The sequence below is a fragment of the Oncorhynchus mykiss genome, chromosome 6 (assembly GCF_057628025.1).
Source record: "Oncorhynchus mykiss isolate SJ-2025 chromosome 6, ASM5762802v1, whole genome shotgun sequence".
NCBI lineage: Eukaryota > Metazoa > Chordata > Actinopteri > Salmoniformes > Salmonidae > Oncorhynchus > Oncorhynchus mykiss.
Genome location: NC_143027.1, coordinates 39,696,268 through 39,714,411, shown reverse-complemented (window position 1 = coordinate 39,714,411; position 18,144 = coordinate 39,696,268). Strand labels below are relative to the sequence as shown.

The 18,144-nt window shown below is 43.4% G+C and overlaps 1 protein-coding gene across 14 annotated transcripts in view; it reads left to right on the top strand.

The window, feature by feature from the left end:
* Positions 1-18,144, top strand: part of aopep (aminopeptidase O (putative)) — a 124,364-nt gene that overhangs the window by 38,961 nt on the left and 67,259 nt on the right. For all 14 annotated transcript variants that reach the window (XR_016496659.1, XR_016496660.1, XR_016496663.1 and 11 more), the window contains exons 6-7: positions 8,071-8,299; positions 15,704-15,810. Coding sequence is in view for 5 of the 14 variants with exons in the window: in XM_036980083.2 (XP_036835978.2) it covers positions 8,071-8,299; positions 15,704-15,810 (336 nt within the window). In the remaining 9 variants the exon portion in view is untranslated. The remainder of the gene's footprint in view (positions 1-8,070; positions 8,300-15,703; positions 15,811-18,144) is intronic.

Sequence of the window (18,144 nt, the reverse complement as noted above, 5' to 3'; positions counted from 1 at the left end):
TAATTATAAATGCTCCACCAAAAACAATAAACAACTCAACGAACGTAAAGCTAGGAGTGCAAACACATGCAACAACCAAAGACAAGATCCCACAACATAAGGTGGGAAAAAGGGCTGCCTAAGTATGATCCCCAGTCAGAGACAATGATAGACAGCTGCCTCTGATTGGGAACCATACTCGGACAACAAAAAAATATAAACATAGATTTCCCACCCTAGTCACACCCTGACCTACCAAATAGAGAATTTAAAGGATCTCTAAGGGCAGGGCGTGACAGTACCCTGGCCTGAAGAGGCAGAAAAATAGGAAAAATGTGGCGGATCCTCTGTTAAATTACACATTTCCCGAGGTAGGAATATTGCAAAAATAGGATCAGTGGCTCAATCGAGAGAAAACAACCTCCCGCGTTATGACACTGGCCAGCATTGAAATCTGACATGTATGATAGAAGATCTCGCGATCAAAAAAACATCATCCTATTAAGGTAAATGGCAAGGGTTCAGATATACATGAAAACATGAAATAGCCCCGTGAACCGATAGGACATCGCTCAAAGATGCACAAATACGATATAACATTCAAAATGGTTTAATCTCTCCCTTTGACACTAAGGAGTCGTATCAGTCCCCTACAATCAAATGACTCCTATTATTGTCTGTAACGTCGATCTAACTGGCTGTTCACACCAAATGCACCGGTGTAGGATTTGAGTAGCGTTGATAATTTACCCGTGTTTTTTTTTGTTTTTTGACCACATGATCTTACAATGAGTTTTTCTTGTTCAGGTCACATGGTGTGTGTGTGTGTGTGTCCAGTGCACTGCGGTGCATACGTCTTTGTGTGTGTGTGCATGTGTTCTCTCTAACACCATAGAGCTCTAGTCAGGTGTTTCCTGTATTCTGATCAGCTGGAGGTGGGACAGGAGATTCCTGTCTGATTACTCCCAACATCTCTGACACACGACTAAATGTACATCCCTCAGCCGTGAGGACGTGACTGGACTCTTACATACCGTCAACACAACGGATTGAATAAACATCTGCTTTCGCTTCAGAACCTAGACTCTCTCTCTCTCTCTCTCTCTCTCTCTCTCTCTCTCTCTCTCTCTCTCTCTCTCTCTCTCTCTCTCTCTCTCTCTATGTGTGTGTCTATTCTGTTGTATGTTGAAAGGCAGCTGGCCTCTGAAATGCTAATGGGGAGCAATCAAGTTAACAGGCAGAGAAAGCGGGTCACACTGATACATAACACACAATGTCTGAGTGGCTTCTCTACTGTTCTCCATAGTGTGTGTGTCTGTGTGTGGTAATATACTTGTGCGGACCAGAAATCCAAGAATAGTAAATCAAGGAGAGTTCAGACATTTGGACAGCCCTTAGAAGGAAAAAGGCTTAGGGTTTAGGGTTAGAATTGGGGTTAGGGGTTCATGTTAGGGGTTAGGGAAAATAGGATTCTTTAATGGGAATCAATTGTTGTTCGCCAAAAAAAGTCCTCACAAGTATAGTAATACACAACTGTGTGTGTTGTTTTTTTGTAGTCCATATGGATCCTATTGCTCTGCTCTGTTATGCTCTGGACATCAGCACGGATACATACCAGCTCAGTTAGAACCAGCTGAGTGTGTGTGTGCAACTGTGGGTGGGTGAGGTAGGATGGGCTGACTCTGAATGTGTGTGTCTGTCTGGTTTTGTGTGTGTGTGTGTGTGTGTGTGTGTGTGTGTGTGTGTGTGTGTGTGTGTGTGTGTGTGTGTGTGTGTGTGTGTGTGTGTGTGTATGCTGGGTCAACACCACAGAATGTGACTGTCTCCTCATTGGTAATGGCGCCTGATATCTGCAGTGATAAGTATTTTCAGGATGTGATGCGAGCCCTGCATGTGATGTGGCCCTACATGGAGTGGCATTTGGCCGGGCCCCTGGGGCCAGCCTGGGAACAGAACACAGCACAGCAGCACACAACTGATCGTCAGCCAGGCTGGAATGCCAGACATTTGAAGTCAGACTTGTTAAAAAAAGGACGGAGGGTAGGAGATTGGTCAAATAGTCTCCTGTGTCGAAAAATAAGCCCACAGAGAAAAAAAACAACAGACAACACTTCCCGCAAGCCAACATTAGTGAGTGCCACTCTGCTCTCTGAGTTCTTTCTTATTGAGACCGGGGACCTCAAAGGTGGCTTTGGTGTGTGTGTGTGTGTGAGCGTGTGTGTGGCACTCTTCAGGGAGGAGAAAGAGGAAGTCAAATTGCCTCTTGGGGCAGTCCGAGTTTCAGTCGGTGACACACACCCCCATACCCAGACACACTCTCTCCGTCTCTGTATCTGTCTCTTTCTCTTTCTCTCTGTAAATGGGTGGTGGTGAGATGTCATTACAGAGCCATGATAGGACCTGATGCATAATGCATCCAGCCGTCCTGCTGCTGAGGAGCAAGTGGCCTCTGGTCAGGATGGAGGGATGAATTATGGATGGAGGAGCACTCGTTCACTGGTTTTGCACTAAATCTGGATCTTCCCCCGAACACCTCTTACTTTTAGCCAGAGTTGTCTCCTGTGGCATAAAGTTACAGTTTACAGACAAAAAGACTTAGGGCTGTTTTATAACAGTGTATCAGGACTTCTGCTCGCTTTCTGACAGTGAAATTCTTTGACTATACACACTGCTCATTCAAGGGTTTTTCTGTATTTTTACTATTTTCTACATTGTAGAATAATAGTGAAGACATCAAAACTATGAAATAACACATGGATTCATGTAGTAACCAAAAATGGTTAAACAAATCAAAATATATTATATATTCTTCAAAGTAACCACCCTTTGCCTTGATGACAGCTTTGCACACTCTTGGCATTCTCTCAACCAGCTTCACGAGGAATGCTTTTCCAACAGTCTTGAAGGAGTTCCCACATATGCTGAGCATTTGTTGGCTGTTTTTCCTTCACTCTGTGGTCCAACTCATCCCAAACCATCTCAATTGGGTTTAGGTTGGGTGATTGTGGAGGCTAGGTCATCTGATGCAGCACTCCATTACTCTCCTTGGTCAAATAGCCCTTACACAGCCTGGAGGTGTGTTTTAGGTTATTGTCCTGTTGAAAAACAAGTGATATGCCTCCCGGGTGGCGCAGTGGTAAAGGGCGCTGTACTGCAGTGCCAGCTGCGCCACCAGAGACCCTGGGTTCGCGCCCAGGCTCTGTCGTAACCGGCCGCAACCGGGAGGTCCGTGGGGCGACGCACAATTGGCCTAGCGTCGTCCGGGTTAGGGAGGGCGATAATCCCACTAAGCGCAAACCAGATGGGATGGCGTATCGCTGCAGAATGCTGTGTTCTGCTGGTTCTATTCTAAATAAATCACTGACAGTGTCACCAGCAAAGCACCCCTACACCATCACACCTCCATGCTTCACGGTGGAAACCATACATCTCACAGCGTTTGGAACCAAAAACCAAAGGACAGATTTCCACCGGTCTAATGTCACAGATTTCCACCGGTCTAATGTCCATTGCTTGTGTTTCTTGGCCCAAGCAAGTCTCTTCTTCTTATTGGTGTCCACTCAGGGCTCCTGAGTGAGGCAGCGGTCGGTCTAAGGCACTGCATCTCATTGCTAGAGGTATCACTACAGACCCTGGTTCGAGTCCAGGCTGTACCACAACTGGCCATGATTGGGAGTCCCGCAGGGCGGCGCACAATTGGCCCAGCGTCGTCTGTGTTAGGGTTGGTTGGGGTAGACTGTCATTTTAAATAATAATTTGTTCTTAACTGACTTGCCTAGTTATATAAAGGAAAAAAAATAATAGTAGTTGTTTCTTTGCAGCAATTCGACCATGAAGGTCTGATTCACACAGTCTCCTCTGAACAGTTGATGTTGAGAAGTGTCTGTTACTTGAACTCTGTCAAGTATTTATTTGGGCTGCAATTTCTGAGGCTGGTAACTCTAATTAACTTGTTCTCTGCAGCAGAGGTAACTCTGGGTCTTCCTTTCCTGTGGCGGTCCTCATGAGAGCCAGTTTCATCATAGCGCTTGATGGTTTTTGCGACTGCACTTGAAGAAACTTTTAAAGTTCTTGAAATTTTCCCGATTGTCTGACCTTCATGTCTTAAAGTAATGATGGACTGTTGTTTCTCTTTTCTTATTTGAGCAGTTCTTGCCATAATATGGACTTGGTCTTTTACCAAATAGGGCTATCTTCTGTATATCACCCCTGCCTTGTCACAAGACAACTGATTGGCTCAAACGCATTAAGAAGGAAAGAAATTCCACAAATTAACTTTGAACAAGGCACACCTGTTAATTGAAATGCATTCCAGGTGACTGCCTCATGAAGCTGGTTGAGAGAATGCCAAGAGTGTGCAAAAAAAAAAACTTGGAATGAGTAGATGTGTCCAAACTTTTGACTGGTACTGTACTTAGTAGGATACAGAAATGTCCCGAAGCATTAGATAGAGTGCAATAAAATTATGCAACACAGCGTCAAACTAGAGCATCAAATTGAACTAGAATTAATATCCTCTTCGAGTCAGTAGGTGACATGTCCTAGCAGTCACTGACAGACAAGTCAGGGTGTGTGTGTATCGCGGGGGTATGAGAGTTGCTGTTGTTGCATGCCTCCTCCTCTGGTGGGACGACATTACTTGTCGCCTCTCTGACGGATTCAACCTCCCTCCTAAGAGCATGTGCAGGCACCATCCCTGAAAGACGTTCTTTGTTGGACACACACAAACACACATACACTGCAGGAACCAACAACAAAAGGCCCGCTTATCCAATTGTGGGGAACAAGATTAGGGCAGAAATACACTCATAAAGCAGGCATCTTAGCAGCTGCTGTCCTACTGCTTCCCTCTGTCTCTGCAGCTACTAGCCACCGAGGTAAACAACAAAACACAGCTACTTGTGTAGCTGTATTTCACATTTTTTGTGAGGATGCTAAACATGGATCTTAATAACAGTGGGTGCTGTTACACACAGACCACACGTATAATAGATTCCCTGTCTCCTATCTGATAAATGTGTTAATAATCCCTGGGAAAATATATATCTATTTTTTAGAGGAACAGGAAGACTGTTCCTAGTGTGTGTGTGTGTTGTGTATCCTTCTCTCTCCCTCTCCAGTGACAGATTTTGATATATCCTTTCCACCCTGTCTCTGCACACACTGATTTCCCACATAGTCCACTTAGCTTGCTCAATAATTGGGTTATGGAAAGGAAAGGAAAATAAGGATGGTGTCTTTCAGTGCTTCTGAGTGCTTGCTCTCCTATCATAGAAAGTAGTCCCTCCTTATGAACCCTTGAAGCAGAACTCACGTTTAACATAGACCACATAGGTAGGACTGGGAGGTTTTCCTGCTCCCAAATAGTGCCCTTCTTTTGACCTAGGTCCATTGGGGCTCTGGTCAAGGTAGTGTAGTATATAGGGAAAGGGTGTCATTTGGGATGAACACATGGTCCTAACCGTAGCACAGAAATAGAATGGGGAATGCTGCTGATTCTAGGTGGGCTAGATCAATGTCATATGGTGGGTCACACCTTTTATAGCTGGGTCATGGAACATTTAGGTGTGTCCCAGGGATTACGATTGTAATCTGTCTACTGGTATGTTTGTTTTGAGGAGAACTGTGGTTTTCTTAGTCCTGGTTTTCTTAGTTCTTAGTTTCCAGCAGGTGAACAGTAGACGTGTATAGAGTTCTAGAGCGTCTGAATGGATGGCCGGCCCCTGTTATATGAGCAGGGAAAGAGAAGCCTATTCATTTGCACCTCTCTGACCCCTCTCCCATTCTTCTGCTGTTCTCTGTGTGAAAAATAGGCTGCCTCTCACGCACACCAGCCTCAGGCCCTCAGGGTAGGGTAGGGGTGTTATTTAAGATGGGAAGAAGTTGGTCCAGGAAAGGTTTGCAGCCGTGACCCTGGTTGTCAGCCATGACAAATTAGACCATTTCTACCTCACTGTTCAAAAGGAGTCACATGATTTATGTCACAACTCTCAGATGAAGCTATTCTGTTGTCATTATATATTGTGTGTGTGCGTGCGTGTGTGTGTGTGTGTGTGCGTGCGTGCGTGCGTTGACAGAATGGTTATAGTAAGTGTATTGTGAACCCTGCATGAATTCTATTCAAATGCACACAATAACGCTTTCTATTCACCCATTTATTTCAATTGATTATTAGGCGGGCTTGAATATCAGTGGCACTTGATATTATGTTACACATCACCTAAGAAATGACATGGCGACACGGTCAGTACACGGTAATAACCTATGAAATACTTGCTACCTAAATGCCTTACAAGGGGCCACCATACATTGGTTTGTGATTGTATGGGAAAGCTAGGACTAACAGTAGACACACGTACATGTCAGATAACAGAACACGACACGAATGGGAGCTGTGCTGCAGCATGACCACGGCTGTTTACTGTTTGTTTTACTGTCATCGCGTGTAACCAGAGAAACTTTCCAAACCCTCGTCAAACCTAACATTTACCGTTGATTGGGGGGGGAAAAAAGACAACTCTCTTAATGTGGGTTATTTTATCAGCCACAAATAATGGTCTGAAGGGTAGAACGTCATCTAAATCTGAGTTTGGACTACTAACCCTGTCTCACATTTGTTAAGCATTACGCTGGAATGCAGGGGAGCTGCCTTCATAGAAACCACTGTCTGTTTTTCTTCCCTTTCCTCAACTCTGATTGGCTCGGAGCTTTGATAAAAAGGTTCTTATTGGTGGATAGTGTGGATAATCCTGTATCCAGTTTGCTGAGCAGTGTGTACACGGAGCTGTCTATTCCTAAAGGGACGTTTAAGGTATTCCCCTGGCAGAACAAACATCGCTGTGTCCCATTTCACCTGCATGGCTGGTGTGTACAACACACTCACACACACACATGGTCAAACCTAAAGGGTCACATCAGGTATTCCTCTGGCGGAACGTGAACATATCTGCGCACTCATATCATCTATATGATAAACGTGTATTTAAAGTGCAGAACACAGTACGCCTGAACCTATCTGAGGGTCATACTCCACGAACAATTACTTAATCCACTTCGCCACACTGTGTTCTTGGGGTGAAGAGGAGGGTCCTCTATGAATGCCTCCCAAATCTCAGAGCCCTATGGGCCCTGGTCAAAAGTAGTGCGCTGTAAAGGGGAAACGAGTGCCACTTGGGACGCGGCGTATAACTGCCTCCAAGCGACTGTAAAATCAAATGAAAAACATTGGACCTCCACCGTTTCCAGCAAAGTTGTTGGATCTGAAGTTTTTTGTTTATTTGCCTGCTAACCTTTTTATTTGACTCGTTCAGTTGACTGAGAACACATTCTCATTTACAGCAATGACCTGAGAGTTTTCGCTTTTGCAGTCAAGATAAGGTCAATGATGTGAAGCCTAAACCGAGGCAGACCAGAGTGCTTGGGTTCGCGGTAGGTGGTAGAGTGATGATACAGGCAAATGCTGGTTTAAATGTAATTAAAATGTACCTACGCTCTGAAGAGGGCTGTAAAGCCGAAACATCTATGTACGCTATCCCCAATGCAGTAAAAAAAACACAAAAAAAACAGAATAATTAAGTAAGCTTTTTGCGACATATTTTTGAGTGCGAACCAATTAACCTCTTTGGGTTACCCAGACTGGATGATGACTGTAGTTTTTCTGTCAAACATGTTTTTGCAATGACATTATGGGTAATAAAGCAGGGGTGGAGACAGACAAGGAGAGGCTGTAGTCGAGGAGATGTCTCCCGCATACAAACACATATGCAAGAAAACATACACAGACACACACACACACACAGTCGTCATGGCGTCGTTAGGGCTATGTCCTCCTCTGTAATCATAGGTTGGCTTCGTTCCTACCAATTGTTGATCTCTCTCCAGGGTAGCGGAGGTGTGTGTGTGTGTGTGTGTGTGTGTGTGTGTGTGTGTGCCCGGACGTGCATGCTAGGTTCGTGATTTTCAAGCATTCAGTGAGCTTTTCCTTGTTCTCTCTACATACATGATTTGTTTGTGCTTATACCTATCTTTTAGTTTCCTGCATGACCGTGTATATTCAGGTTTATTCATTCTTGCCTGTTCTCACCCCCGCAGCCCCCACATCATTTTCCTGTCACAGAGTGTGCTGTGTGGAGACAGAGAGGGAGACGGAGAGGGAGTTGGAGGAGAGCGGGGCCTGTCTCTGTGTGGGTCTCGTCTGTGCCATGAGTTGTCCCACTCGTGGTTTGGCCTTGCCATCGGGGCCCGGGACTGGACAGAGGAGTGGATCAGTGAGGGCTTTGCCACCTACCTGGAGGACATCATCTGGGCCCGGGCACAGCAGGTACTAGACTATCAGCTGTCCCTTGTCAAAACAGAGTTTACTCCCAGACACACACTGACCTAAGGTTTATGCATTTCCCCCACCTCATGATTAAGGTTATGATTGGGGTAAAGTGAGCTGATCCTAGATCTGTGTTTAGGGGTAATGTCTACCCAGGGCCAGTCAAAGGGCAATAAGCAGATGGGTTGGACAGCTATGTGTTATTATGTTTGCTGCTATGGCAACCTGCAGACCAGTGAGGGCTTTGCTACATACTTTCAGGGCCAACCTGGGCCAGAGCACGGCAGGTGTATTGGACTATACAGACCTATATAGAGGAGAGATGAGTCACAGCAGGATACTGGACAGCATCTTCGGACAGTGTGTGATCACTGATGTCTTGGAACAAGGTTTTGAGAGTTTGAGATTGGCGTTTTAGTCACACAAAAGAGCACAGACCTGTGCAAAACATACCGTAAAACTCATTACAGCCCGAAGCACAATTACATTTGAAACCTTTCGTCAAAGATGTGCGTTTATAAGGGGAATAATATTTCACCCGAGTCTTGGAATCTGTGTGATGAAGGTGATGCACACGATAAACTGCAAGTTGCAGTGTTTGGAACTGGCATAGAATAACAACACCAGTCATTTGAAGTATTCGGGTTGTTCTGCTCACTGCCATTTTCTGGTGCAAAATGCCTCCCCGAATCTCAAAGGCATCACTTGAAAGGTGCAATGGATAAAAAGAAAAGGGAGGAAAGAGGAGAAAAGGGATGAAGTGGATTAGGGCTGACCCCCATTTAGTCGGCTGCTCCATTGTTTGGTTGATAGGCTGTTGGTCGGCCGAGATTTCTGTAATCGAGCAGTGGCAAAAAACAACAACAAAATATTCATAAGAGTACAAGACTGATTTGCACCTTTCTCAGTGGACTAATCCATTGTGGAGGCCGTGGGGATGGCACAGTCCATCAACTAAGTCATGTGCTGCTGAAATTGTATATGGTTAAGGACAATGGTGCAACACTTATAAAAATAGCATTCTTTTATGACAAATGATCTTTCTCACTGCGTTGGATAGCGGTCGCTGTCCACGGTTTCTGAAACAACCGTGTGCTGATGATTTGGCGTCTTTTCCTAGACCATGTTGCTCTGTGCATCATGGCAATGTCCACCAGAGTATCGGAGGTAGCAGCGGCGTTAGGAGAAGAGAAAACAGCCCTTGCCTTAATCGTCTAAGGAAGGTGAGGAGAGAGGACACCCCAACTTATTTAGGTCTATAATCAATAGCCTGACTGTTAAATGTGCCTGGCTTTATAAATCATCCATAGATATCGCCAGAAATAAGACAGATCCTGCTTCTGTTGCCTGTTTGAGTGTTTGTTTAATGGCCTCACGCAACATCACACGTTGGATAATCTTTGCTATGCTGTAATAAAAGCCACTTTGAAATAACTTATAATGTATTTAGTGTTGTTTACACTGTTCCAAATTGTCTCAAAAATAATATTTATCATAATAGTTTTTCTTGATCTCCTTCTTATTGTTATTATTGCTATTTGTCTTATGATCGTCATTATAATAATAAGTAACGTCGTTATCATTAGTAAGTTTAGTATAGCAGCCTTGCATAACCACCATCGAGCTGTAGGCCTAAGAGCGCATCCTGTTTGGTCTTAATACCATCACTTAATTTGGCCTATATTGCAATACTTATACACAGTTGAAGTCGGAAGTTTACATACACCTTAGCCAAATACATTTCAACTCAGTTTTTCACAACTCCTGATATTTCATCAGAGTAAAAATTCCCGCCTTAGGTCAGTTAGGATCACCACTTTATTTTAAGAATGTGAAACTGTGAAAAAATGTGAATAATAGTAGAGAGAATAATTTATTTCAGCTTTTATTTCTTTCATCACATTCCCAGTGGGTCAGAAGTTTACATGCACTCAATTAGTATTGCCTTTACATTGTTTAACTTGGGTCAAACGTTTCGGGTAGCCGTCCACAAGCGTCCCACAATAAGTTGGGTGAATATTGGCCCATTCCTCCTGACAGAGTAACTGAGTCAGGTTTGTAAGCCTCCTTGCTCGCACACGCTTTTTCAGTTGTGCCCACAAATTTTCTGTAGGATTGAGGTCAGGGTTTTGTGATGGCCACTCCTTGACTTTGTTGTCCTTAAACCATTTTGCCACAACTTTGGAAGTATGCTTGGGGTCATTGTCCATTTGGAAGACCCATTTTCGACCAAACTTTAACATCCTGACTGATGTCTTGAGATTTGCTTCAATATATCCGCATAATTTACCCCCCTCATGATGCCATCTATTTTGTGAAGAGCACCAGTCCCTCCTGCAGCAAAGCACCCCGACAACATGATGCTGCCACCCCAGTGCTTCACGGTTGGGATGGTGTTCTTCGACTTGAAAGCATCCCCCTTTTTCCTCCAAACAAAACAATGGTCATTATGGCCAAACAGTTCTATTTTTGTTTCATCAGACAAGAAGACATTTCTCCAAAAAGTGCGATCTTTGTCGCCATGTGCAGTTGCAAACTGTAGTCTGGCTTTTTTTATGGCGGTTTTGGAGCAGTGGCTTCTTCCTTGCTGAGCGGCCTTTCAGGTTATGTCGATATAGGACTCGTTTTACTGTGGATATAGAAACTTTTGTACCTGTTTCCTCCAGCATCTTCACAAGGTCCTTTGCTGTTGTTCTGGGATTGATTTGCACTTTTTGCAACAAAGTACGTTCATCTCTAGGAGACCGAACGCGTCTCCTTCCTGAGCGGTATGACGGCTGCATGGTCCCATAGTGTTTATACTTGTGTACTACTATTGCCTTCAGGCATTTGGAAATTGCTCCCAAGGATGAACCAGACTTGTGGAGGTCTACAATTTATTTTCTGTGGTCTTGGCTGATTTCTTTTGATTTTCCCATGATGTCAAGCAAAGAGGCACTGAGTTTGAAGGTAGGCCTTGAAATACATCCACAGGTACACCTCCAATTGACTCAAATGATGTCAATTAGCTAGAAGCTTCTAAAGCCATGACATAATTTTCTGGAATTTTCCAAGCTGTTTAAAGGCACAGTCAACTTAGTTAATGTAAACTTCTGAATTGGAATTTTGATACAGTGAATTATAAGTTAAATAATCTGTCTGTAAACAATTGTTAGAAAAATGACTTGTCATGCACAAAGTAGATGCCCTAACCAACTTGCCAAAACTATAGTTTGTTAACAAGAAATTTGTGGAGTGGTTGAAAAACGAGAGTCCCGGCCTCCCGGGTGGCGCAGTGGTTAAGGGCGCCACCAGAGACTCTGGGTTCGCGCCCAGTCTCTGTCGTACCAGCGACTCCTGTGGCGGGCCGGGCGCAGTGCACGCTAGCCAAGGTTGCCAGGTGCACGGTGTTTCCTATGACACATTGGTGCGGCTGGATTCCGGGTTGGATGCGCGCTGTGTTAAGAAGCAGTGCGGCTTGGTTGGGTTGTGTATCGGAGGACGCAAGACTTTCAACCTTCGTCTCTCCCGGGCCCGTACGGGAGTTGTAGCGATGAGACAAGATAGTAGCTACAGTGCCTTGCGAAAGTATTCGGCCCCCTTGAACTTTGCGACCTTTTGCCACATTTCAGGCTTCAAACATAAAGATATAAAACTGTATTTTTTTGTGAAGAATCAACAACAAGTGGGACACAATCATGAAGTGGAACGACATTTATTGGATATTTCAAACTTTTTTAACAAATCAAAAACTGAAAAATTGGGCGTGCAAAATTATTCAGCCCCCTTAAGTTAATACTTTGTAGCGCCACCTTTTGCTGCGATTACAGCTGTAAGTCACTTGGGGTATGTCTCTATCAGTTTTGCACATCGAGAGACTGACATTTTTTCCCATTCCTCCTTGCAAAACAGCTCGAGCTCAGTGAGGTTGGATGGAGAGCATTTGTGAACAGCAGTTTTCAGTTCTTTCCACAGATTCTCGATTGGATTCAGGTCTGGACTTTGACTTGGCCATTCTAACACCTGGATATGTTTATTTTTGAACCACTCCATTGTAGATTTTGCTTTATGTTTTGGATCATTGTCTTGTTGGAAGACAAATCTCCGTCCCAGTCTCAGGTCTTTTGCAGACTCCATCAGGTTTTCTTCCAGAATGGTCCTGTATTTGGCTCCATCCATCTTCCCATCAATTTTAACCATCTTCCCTGTCCCTGCTGAAGAAAAGCAGGCCCAAACCATGATGCTGCCACCACCATGTTTGACAGTGGGGATGGTGTGTTCAGCTGTGTTGCTTTTACGCCAAACATAACGTTTTGCATTGTTGCCAAAAAGTTCAATTTTGGTTTCATCTGACCAGAGCACCTTCTTCCACATGTTTGGTGTGTCTCCCAGGTGGCTTGTGGCAAACTTTAAACAACACTTTTTATGGATATCTTTAAGAAATGGCTTTCTTCTTGCCACTCTTCCATAAAGGCCAGATTTGTGCAATATACAACTGATTGTTGTCCTATGGACAGAGTCTCCCACCTCAGCTGTAGATCTCTGCAGTTCATCCAGAGTGATCATGGACCTCTTGGCTGCATCTCTGATCAGTCTTCTCCTTGTATGAGCTGAAAGTTTAGAGGGACGGCCAGGTCTTGGTAGATTTGCAGTGGTCTGATACTCCTTCCATTTCAATATTATCGCTTGCACAGTGCTCCTTGGGATGTTTAAAGCTTGGGAAATCTTTTTGTATCCAAATCCGGCTTTAAACTTCTTCACAACAGTATCTCGGACCTGCCTGGTATGTTCCTTGTTCTTCATGATGCTCTCTGCGCTTTTAACGGACCTCTGAGACTATCACAGAGCAGGTGCATTTATACGGAGACTTGATTACACACAGGTGGATTGTATTTATCATCATTAGTCATTTAGGTCAACATTGGATCATTCAGAGATCCTCACTGAACTTCTGGAGAGAGTTTGCTGCACTGAAAGTAAAGGGGCTGAATAATTTTGCACGCCCAATTTTTCAGTTTTTGATTTGTTAAAAAAGTTTGAAATATCCAATAAATGTCGTTCCACTTCATGATTGTGTCCCACTTGTTGTTGATTCTTCACAAAAAAATACAGTTTTATATCTTTATGTTTGAAGCCTGAAATGTGGCAAAAGGTCGCAAAGTTCAAGGGGGCCGAATACTTTCGCAAGGCACCGTACTAACTGGATTACTAATTGGATACCACGAAATTGGGGAGAAAAAAGGGGGTAAAATTTAAAAATAAGAAGAAAAATAAAAAAATAAGAGTCCCGCTAGCAGGGCAACGTCCGGTGAACCTGGAGGGCGCGCAATTCAAATAAATAATCATAAATAAATATGGATATTAAACATTTAGGTACATATAAGTGTCTTATATCGGTTGAAAGACTAAGTTCTTGTTAATTTAACTGCACTGGCTGATTTACAGTAGCTATTACAGCGAAAACATGCCATGCGATTGTTTGAGGATGGGGCCCCACATCAAAATATTTTTCCACCGTCACAGGTTTCATAAATTCACTTAATAGCGATTAAATATTCACTTACTTTTTGAAAATGTTCCTCTGGTTTGTCATCCAAAGGATCCCAGCTATAACATGTAGTGTCGTTTTGTTAGATAAAATTCTGCTTTATATCCCAAAAAGTTGATGGCGCCCAGTTTAGTTGGCGCCATCAATTTGAGTAATCCACTCTTTCAACATGCAGAGAAAGGAATCTGAAAATCTACCTCTAACGAGTCAAAATACATTTCTAATTACTCCTCGGATACCCTAAAATGTAATCAAACTATAATATTTCTTACGGAAAGAAGTATGTTCAATAGGAAACCGATTTTAGCAGGTGCGTCCTGTCTTCATTCCGACTTCAACTGTAGGCTACTGTATCGATCAATCATTCATTTGTTCATGTCATCACACAGCATAGAGTCATTCATGATTTCAAATACAATCAAGCATTTGTTGTAAAAATAAAATAACAAAGCGACCCATGAATAATTAGCGTAAACAATAAATAAAGCATTCCATTTTGACAATTGCATTTTTGAATGCATGTGACTGTTTTTAGTATTTTTCTGTAATAAAGGCTTATTTTGTGTTGTCTACATTGTTCCAAATGGTCAGAAAAATGATATTATAATCTAGCAGCACCTGTTTGGCACACATAATATGCACACAGCGCTTGCTCCTTCTGTTTCTTGATCTTCAATATTTTCCACAATTAGTCAAATGTCTTCCACACATCTGACTTCCCCTTTTCCTCCTGAGCAACCAGTAAACATTCCTTGGTTTTGAGTATATTTGTCACGTCATCTGCATCTATTTTGCTGTCACGTGTTACGGTGTTCAGAGTTTGGTATAAACACATTTATTGGGAATGTTTATCCTAAACAAATGAGGGATTTTGGTAACAAAACGTTTAGGTCAGAAATGGCGGTAATTATGTTGCAGCTTCAGCAACACAGCGATAAACACTGTTGATGATCTGTGGTGGTCGCTGCAGCAGGGAGGAGAGAGAGAGACAACGGGTGCCAGTCTCACAGTTGCTCACTGTCAATTTATTTTTACACAGCGCAGCAAGTCTGAGCCTGGCCCGGTCATTTGTATGTCTTAATTATTTCCTCAAACAGAGAGCTTAAAGCATCAGACAATGTCCGTGCATATAGATGCATACAGATGACTCTCAGTCGACCAAGATTTTCTTTCGTCCGGAACAGCCCTAAAGTGGATTGTTTCCAAGTACACACTCTTTTTTTCCTCGCCATATACAATTACCGAACGTTGTTCTTCTCGTGATTTGTATCATCCAGAGCCATATACTATATACAGAGCAGTTTGGTAGAGCGACTAAACTCAGCTTGACATTTCAAATTGTAACAAGCGCCACGTTGAAACCAAAACTGTATCCAGTGCAAATTAGACTTACTGTCATGGAACGTTTGGTTCCAACATAAAGTAAAACTCTTCATCCCATCATAAAGACAGTGGAAAGAAGGAGAAAAGGAGGGTGAAGTTGTTTTTCAAGCCTGTATAGTGACAATCCTCCCACAGTCTTCCCCTCGGCATCTAGAATTACCCAGAAATGTTCTTCTTTTGTCTATGCTCTTTAATCATGTCACTTTTATGACATGAGTTTGGCTCAGTGCACACAGTTAAACCCTGACAACAGTTAAACCCTGACATGGGCCGCATCCCAAGTAGCACCCTATTCCCTATAAAGTGCTACTTTTGACCAGGTCCCATAGGGTAATAATGGACTATAGTGAATAGGATTCCCTTTGGCTTACTACTGGTATTACTCCACATGTATCCTTTTTTTATAATCACCCTCTCTGTCGTTCTCTCTTTCTCTTTGTCTCGCTCTGGTCTCTCTGTCCCTCCTCCTCCCTTACATCTTTCTCTCTGTGTAGTTGTCCAGCAAAGAGACAGAGGAACAGTCTCAACTCAAGGCTCTGCTGAGGTGGAGGAGACTCTCAGACGAACTACAGAACTCCGAGGAGCAGCTGCAGATCCTCAGGTCCATTTCTCATTGGTTAACTGGCCTGTCAGTCTATCTGACTGACTATTCGTTGGTGGTTGGTCTGTTATCCGTGCCTTACCGTTTGCCTCTCAGCACAATTGTAAATGCAAATCCATTTGTTTGTAGCTGTAGAGTCTGTGGCAATGGTTATCATCCAATGTACTCTTTCAACATTGACGATAACTTGTGGGTAGAGCCGTATGTGTATGTGTCGAGGTGGCGATAACATCACAGTGCATTCCTGAGATTCAGGTGGAGCAGGTGTGGCCATGCATAGGGTGTGCCGGAGGGGGGAGGGCGTGATTGGTGCAAGGTTTATTGGCACCTGTCAGGACAAGATACATTTTTTCTTCATTTAACCTTTATTTAAATAGGAAAGTCTGTTAAGAACAAATTCTTATTTACAATGATGGCCTACTGGGGAACAGTGGGTTAACCGCCTTGTTCTGGGGCAGAACGACTGATTTTGACCTTGTCACCTCTGGGATTTGATCCACCAACCTTTCGGTTACTGGCCCAATGCTCTAACCACTAGGCTACCTACCGCCACAAATAAATAAATGAATAAAATAAAAAAATCCTGCTGACAGAATTCACACCAGCCATACATTCTGATTGCTTAGGTGTTTTGTGAAAGCACCCTAGTTCTGACCACGATAACTCGTTTGTCGAGTGCAATGTCTGGAAAGCTACTAGCAACGAATCCCAAACACCCTGTAGAAATCTCAAAGCGTGTGAAGAAACAAAAAGAACCCACAAACACGATCTCATTTGCAACACAGTCCAAGTTGGCCAAAATGCAGAGTAATCCCCTTCGATTAACTCTTGACAACCCTAGCCTAGCGATGGCTGTTTCATAGACTTACCGAGCCATGTCTCTACGAGTTCTTCTAGTCAAATTACCAGTGTAAATGTGTGGAATAACATTGGGCGCAAAGTCAGAAGATCCTAGTCAGTTGGGCTGTTGCGGTGTTGGCTACAGGCCAGTGACAGACTCCCTAGACTTCCTCCTTGTACAAAGCTGATGTGGCTTTATTGCCAGACATTAATTGTGGTGGAATATAATATAAATAACACGTAGTTTTGTTGTCAGTGCTCCGAACATTCTAGAAGGCGTGATGAGATGGAACAACCCAAAAACAGTACTCCCTGTCCAAAGCAGCAGATGACTCATCTGAAGGCTGGTTTTGTTGCTCAAGTTCACTCGGTCACTGCTCAAACACACATTTGAACACATACACAGTTTTGCATGCAAGCACGCATTCACTTACACGTTCATTCACTTACATGGCACGCACACACACACACACACACACACACACACACACACACACACACACACACACACACACACACACACACACACACACACACACACACATACAAATACTGGTGTTTAAACACTGGCGGGCCCCATAGTTTATCTGTCCCGTTCAGAATAGTTATATTTAGAGACTTGAGGCTGAGAGGTGATTATTCCTACTGATTTATCGGTGTGGTTGCTAGTGTTTTTATACCTTATCCGGTTTCCACAGTGAAACCTGTGTAATCTGTAGACGTAAGGATATACCCTAAGGAGCTATAAACCTGTGTGTGTGACATAAAGTGCTGTCTACTCTGGTAATAGCCTCTGATTTCCTCTGATACGCACACACCCACAAAGGCACACACACACTAAAAACAGATTCACCCTCCCACCCATCCATCCAATGCATTGTAATGGGTGGGAATCCTTTGTCTAACAGGTCTATGATGAATCTGTGTCCACACTTTCTCTCTCCACGCACATCTGTTGCTGTTTCTAACACACACACAAACACACACACACACACACACACACACACACACACGTACAGTACGCTTTCTCTCTCTCTCTCTCATCCTCTCTTTAATGTAATTAAATTAAATTCAGTATACTTAGTTGACATGGAAAGTAAACACTTACATTGTCACAGTAAACATGTAGCGACAATGGTCAAAGACAGAAATATACTAGACTGTTTGTAATTACGCAATAATAGTGATAGTGATATTGTTATATGTCTCTCGCTCTCAGTGGTTTTATATCGCTCGCTCGTTCGCACGCACGCACACACACACACACACACACACACACACACACACACACACACACACACACACACACACACACACACACACACACATACACACACACACATACACACACACACAGACTGCTCTGGGTAGATATGCTCCGGTCTAAAAAGGGTTCAGTCTTATCACCTGTGGACAGAAAGACAGAGAGAAAGGGGATCACGAGCTGCTTTACATCACATCAGTATTCACAGAGAAATCAACACATCAGAAGAC